The sequence below is a fragment of the Protopterus annectens genome, chromosome 1.part0 (assembly GCF_019279795.1).
Source record: "Protopterus annectens isolate FY-2018-M chromosome 1.part0, PAN1.0, whole genome shotgun sequence".
Lineage (NCBI taxonomy): Eukaryota > Metazoa > Chordata > Ceratodontiformes > Protopteridae > Protopterus > Protopterus annectens.
Window position 1 is genome coordinate 708460588 of NC_056725.1, and position 6191 is coordinate 708466778.

General features: G+C 39.9%; 1 protein-coding gene across 3 annotated transcripts; it reads right to left on the bottom strand.

The window, feature by feature from the left end:
* Window positions 1–599: 599 nt before the first annotated feature.
* On the bottom strand, window positions 600–4708 carry LOC122794217 (MIEF1 upstream open reading frame protein-like). 3 transcript variants are annotated; one of them, XM_044062442.1, is made up of 2 exons: window positions 4621–4708; window positions 600–875 (listed from the first exon to the last, which is right to left on the bottom strand). In XM_044062442.1, exon 2 carries the CDS (start codon window positions 812–814, stop codon window positions 602–604), a length of 213 nt encoding a protein of 70 aa, XP_043918377.1. In that variant the 5' UTR covers window positions 815–875; window positions 4621–4708; the 3' UTR covers window positions 600–601. The 3 variants fall into 3 exon arrangements, with proteins under 3 accessions (XP_043918377.1, XP_043918385.1, XP_043918393.1); XM_044062450.1 differs by lacking the exon at window positions 4621–4708 and adding an exon at window positions 4464–4613; XM_044062458.1 differs by lacking the exon at window positions 4621–4708 and adding an exon at window positions 4125–4456.
* Between the last annotated feature and the right edge of the window lie 1483 nt (window positions 4709–6191).

The window sequence follows — 6191 nt, forward strand, 5'->3', positions numbered from 1 at the left end:
CCAGCTCTTTTACTCAAATCGGCCAGCAGGTCAGTCATCTTATACACACACTGACCATGCCCTACACCTTCACACAATCTGTAAACACATGATCTTCTACAGGTACACTACACTGCCTTAATTTACAACAGCAACACCTGGGACCAAGCCATAGTGAAAACAGTCTAAGCCAGTCCACATACAAGACTGAGCAAATGGTTGGCAATGCAAAGAATTACAGGCCAAGTACTGCCACCCCATATGGTCCTCTGTGACAGGACAGTTACAAATAGTACAAAATACTTTCTAGGCAAAAAAAAAAAAAGTGTTCCATATCTTACCAAAGGGGAAAAAAAAAAAAAAAGACAGATATCGCACCCACTCAGCAGCAAACTGTTCCCAACCTACACACTCCAACTTACGCCCAAGGGTAAATAACCCATTGTCACAACAGCAACAGTGCAGAAAAAAAATTACATTAAAGCAAATAAAACAAAAAGCTACTTACCTCCTTATATGCTGAACTAATGACAGTGTTGATTGCTTTTCAAAAATGTCACTTAAACACTCCAGCCTTCTCTCTCTCTCCTGGCTTTATTTTTCAAAAGGAATAACTCTTGTTTTATACAAGGCCTCCCAACTTATTCTGAAGTAAGAACATCCCTTTTTCCAGTTGCCTTTCCTTGTCTTCAGGTCGAATCAGATCCTTGTTTTTACGGAACTCACGCTGGACGAAGGAGAGGTAAAACTCACGGTCAGTGTACTTAAGTTGACGCCCCTCACGCAGCAAAGAACGATAAAGTTTTAGCACTGCAGCGCGTGACCACATTGCCATGGTGGATTAGCATATCAGTCACAACTTCCAAAAATCAAAGTAACAGCAAACTGCGAGTTTCCTTCAAAAAAAATTAAAAAGTGAAAGTTTTAAAATTCTTTTCTCCAGCCAACAGTGGAGTTGCAGAATGTAACTGTTTAAAAAAATAGGGTTCATACAGCCAGAATTCATGATTTACTAGAAATTTACTGGAAAGTCTTATCTTAACCAGGAATGTGGGCTGATATTAGCAGAAATTTTTCAAACACAGCTCAGCCAACTGGCAATTATTGAAAAAGAAAGAAATATCCATATCTTCAGAAACAGAGAAAGTGCAGTAAAGGCTCAGCTAGTTAAACTCTGTACAGGCGTAACAACGCAAGGTTGGTCAGTTTTACATTTGTGAAGTAAACTTACCATAACAGTACACTGCTGCAGCAGCTCTAACTATATGGGTTATATCCTGCTAAGGATACAACACACATCCAGCTTCCAAACTTTTAGGGCATGTTCTACATGCCCCAACAATTAGTCAGGTATGGGTGGCAAAGCTTTTAGAGGGAGGCAGGCTACCTGAAAAGGACAATGTTAGGAAAAGAACATACAGCTGTACAAGTAAACTTACCATAATAGTAGTTGTTCAAATGGACAGACTCAAAAAACTCCAACTATTCTCCGTCTCATATCACCTACTTAAAAGCGATCTCTGCTTGACTTACAAAGCCATGTCTGACCCAGCTCTGTTAGAAATGCTACATCTAAAGAAATCCCAATCCCTCCGCACCACACGCTCCAGACACCTCAACCTCAATACCACAATCAACAGAACACGCGGGAGGGACAGATTCATAACCCAGAGACTGTCCATGCTCTGGAATAGACTTCCCATACATGTCAAGCAGAGCACCTCACTGGACCTTTTCAAGGGAGATCTTGATGAGTGGATGGGAAATAGAAAATTCACCTCAGGGATCATTCCAGTGGCTCTACTCGACAGAGGCACTAGAAACTAAGCTCAGGTGGCACGATGCCTCGGTCACCCTATGGGCTAGGCTTGTAAAGGCTCCAGGGCCATTAGCCTAGTACACACCTATGAACCTACGAAATGGATCCCTGCTGTAGTATCCTTAGCTATATGGGTTATGTCCTGCCAAGGACATAACTGCTGGCCAATTTACAAAGCTTCACGGCACCTTCTACACATGCAAACTGTCAGGCAGATCAAGCTGATCTGACTAAAAGACAAGTTTGGAGTTCACACCCTTCAGATCTTTCCTGCCAAGACAGAGAGAGAGAGAGAGAGAGAGAGAGGCTTTTATCACTTAAGTAAAATATTAATGCTCCCGTTTAAAAGTGAACAAGTCACATGACAGTCTTTAAAAACTATTTTCCCCAGCTTAATTATGTTTCACAGAAAAAGTAAGTTTTCAGTCATAAAAAATGAAGTTTCTTTCCAGCAGGGTACTCATCTTCCCCAGCAGTGGAACCGGTTTAGCTGACAATATCCTCAAAAAGCCTGCAAAAAGGATGCTCTCAACAGCAAGAAAGCTTTGGAAGGACTTGGCAACAAAGTCTGACTTTTAGTCTGCTCAGCAAACACTAACTGCTTGAGTGTGTGGGAGGTGCCCTGAAGCTTTGGAAGCTGTCTTACTGTTATACACTTAGTAGGATATAACCCACATAGATTAGGCTACTGCTGCACTGAACCATATGAAGGGCATCATTCAAACTGGCAAAACTCATTTAGGAGTGGAGTCCTGAAGTAAAAACTTCAACACATTACAATTACAGTCCTATAAATACATACAACACACACTTGCATATATTCACAAAAATCACTGGAAAAACAGCTATAATAAATTACATTAACAATAAATCATAACCTGGTGTGACGACCATGCCCTGGCCCAGCAATCAAGGAGCCTCAATCCTCACCACTAACAACAGAGAGAGCATCTCATATACGAGGAAAGGATAAATACACAGCAAGGTGCAATTTCCCTTAAGAGCACATACAGATCACAGTCAGTCCAGGGCTGGTCGCTCCCTTGCTCTCCAGGTCCCCCAATAGGACTCCCCACTGGCACAGCTATAGGGTCCATATCTCAGGCTAGCTGGGCAAGATAAAACCTCCAGCACCCTGTCTGTCCACCCACTGCTTCGTGTCCCTGCCCAAGTAGCTGATAAACACACACTTTGAGATAAGAGTTTATACAACTGCACAGACATTTCTGGGGAAGGCTGGCACAGTTTCTCCTGCTGTGCCCCTTTTATCCAGACTATACAGTATTAATCACTTGCCACCACCCAGCTAATATCATCAGCTACCCAAAGGCCCTTAAAAAGGGTGTCCAATTATTACTCTGCAATATTATTATCCAATTGGCAAGTGTGACTAATCAGTCAAGGCTTATTTGGAGTGACTTGGACAGTAAACTCTATAAATATGCAATGTACTCTAGAGCTTAACTTATCTCTCCACAAACCAGCCACAGTTAAGATTTTAAAATATTTAATAATAATTAAAACCAGAAGACAATACTTTCTACTACACAGTGCTAGTCAGAACAGTTCAGAGATCACACAGAAATACTTAAAATAAATCAGTAGTACAGCTGACATCACAGAAAAACACATTCTAATATTTCTAGCCCCTAGCTATTTCTAAAAGAAAACACAAGTCTAAGATAACTTACGTAAGACAACACGCAGCACTGAGTTGGATGATAAAGACAAAAATGCTTAATGCTTTGTGATTCTCTCTGCTTATGTTGCTATTGCAGTTCTGATAAACATTACATCATTTTTTTACACTTTCCTGGTGTTCCCAGGCTGACATTCTTTTATCTTGCAGCCGCAGGAAACAACAACAATAAAAGACATTCCACATGTAAACTCTAGTAATTATTCCTCAAGTTAAAACAATAGAAAGAATGTGCTAGCCCAGACGGGATGACTCTGAATCTTTAACTTCAAAGGACAGCCATGAAGTAATTATAACTTCAAAGGACATAGAAGAAAAGCTTGACTTAGCTTTCTTTACAGCAGAGGGTAACGCTGCTACATTGTTTTAAGTTCAACATTTCACAGCATATTGTTGCATTTAAGAACACAAGCCTGTATTTCAACATTTATATGTACAAATGACAGAATCAGCTGCACAATTCTATCTGGCTAGGCTGGCAGCCTTCACACCTGGGCCAAACTTTAAGTCAAAAAGGAGCTGCATTACTCGTACAGCTAACCTACCCAACTTGCAGCCTGAAGGCCACAATCTGTCTGTATCAAATCTGTGAAAACACAAACAGGGTATTTTTATTCACCCACTTACCAACTGTTCAGTGATGTAGTCGAACCCTTTCCTTAAATAAATTTCTTTAATGAGCCATTTACTTCAGCAGACCATATCCAAACTATACAATGCCTTCTGCCTGACTTGCAACTCCAAAAGCCTCTGTTCATCCTCTCTTATGTACTGGTCTGAGGATATGCCAATTACTACACTACTGACCCTGGAGATGTGAGGTGGTTACTGCATCTATTTAGCTGCATATTTCTGCAAGGAATTACTTCCATATTACTTTTTCTGCATTTTCTCTACAAGATTTCAGCGGTATAACATTAAGAAGCAAGCCACACATCATTATTCTAGAAGAGTTCTCAGCGATACCTGAAGTCGGATCCCATACTTCCAGCAATTAATTATATCAACTTTGGCCTTTAAAGATTTCAGCAACATTATTTAAGGGAAAAGCCATACATTTGCTTAAGTGTAGCAAAACCATCCCCTAAACCAGAAGTGTCCAACCCTTAAGTTCATATTTTACCTTTTTTCCGGGTCGCAGCTACATTCCCTCGGCTGAAGGAACCTTGCCTACGTCACATCCGACGTCACGGGGCGGAAAGGGGCGGTGTTACCGTGTTGGGAAAGGGGCAGGGCTAGCCGTTTCACACTTGTGGTTTAAGGGTTTGCTTTACTTTACTCACTCGAAGTCTATTACAGAATTGCGAGAAAAAGTAATTTTCTCTATTATTTTCACCGATCGGTTTTACTTAAAAATATACAAATTTTTGTGTTATATTAATCGATCTTTTCATCTAAGTAAGAAACGATTAACCTTTTATTTAAGTAAGATGATTCGCACATGCAACTGAAAGTCTGAGTTGGAGTTGCGAGAAAAGTTAATTTTCTCTATTTTATTTATGGAGCTATGTCATCTAAATATTATACAGTTAGATGTTTTTGTATTATATTAATTGATGCTTTTCATCTACTTCTTAACCTCTTACAGCAAGAAATATGGGCAAAGTCATTAATAAAATTGGGACAAAGGCCGAAAAACAGTGACAGTTTGTAAATGTTGCTCTCGCAAACTTGTAAAGTTGATGCAGTGACAGGTTGGCCATTAGCACGAGTTTTTGGACTGAAAAGAAAATATATGTCAAGAAATTTGGACAAAACCATAACTATAAAAGTGGAACGAAGGCCCAAAAATTACTCGTGCAACCAGGTTGTGCATAACAGGGTTTGTGTAAACGTGCATTTTCTGAAGGATTTGAAGTCTTCAACTCAAATGTATGCATTGTTTAGTGGCTTCAATTCTCCAATTCTTCATATTATCCCAGTGATTTGCCAGAAAAACATATTTTATGAGGAATAGACCAAAAATACGAGGCAAAAATCTGGGCATGTGTTGCTTAATTGTGCCTTCATTTTGCTACCACATATGTGTTATTTATTTCAATAATAAAATGTTTTTTTTTTGTTTTTAAAGTAATATATTGTATTTATTATAGTTAAGCATAAAGGTAATAAATAGGTTACAAATAAGTTAGTAAAACTGAAGTTGGTATGTGCGATTATGTTGCTGAACCCATTTAAGCACTTTCCTTTACCATAGGTTCATAGGTTTATACTAGGCTATCTGCCCTAAGGCATTTATAAGCCTAGCCCAAATTTTTGTGGCTTACGCCACCCCTTATATGAAAAAATACTGTGCCCATTAGTTTGTTGTGCCTCTGTCCAGCAGTGACACAGAGATGATTCCCGGGATAAACCTACAATCTCCCATCCACAGGTCAAGATTTCTCTTGAACAGAGCCAGCGAGGTGCTCTGCCTCACATGGATCGGGATTTTATTCCACAGCATAGGGAGTCTCTGAGTGATAAATCTATCCCTCCAGCACGTCCTATTTATATCCGTGCTAAGGTTTAAGTTGCTTGCTCTAGTGGTTTTGGTGGATTTGGATTTTTTGAGGTGGAGCATGTCCATTAATTCCGGGTTGGACATGGCCTTGTATGTCAGGCACATGTCACCTCTGACCAGACGGTATGCAACTGAATAGAGCTGGAGTTTCTTCAATCTGGCAGCATATGACAGATTTTGGAGTCCCTTTA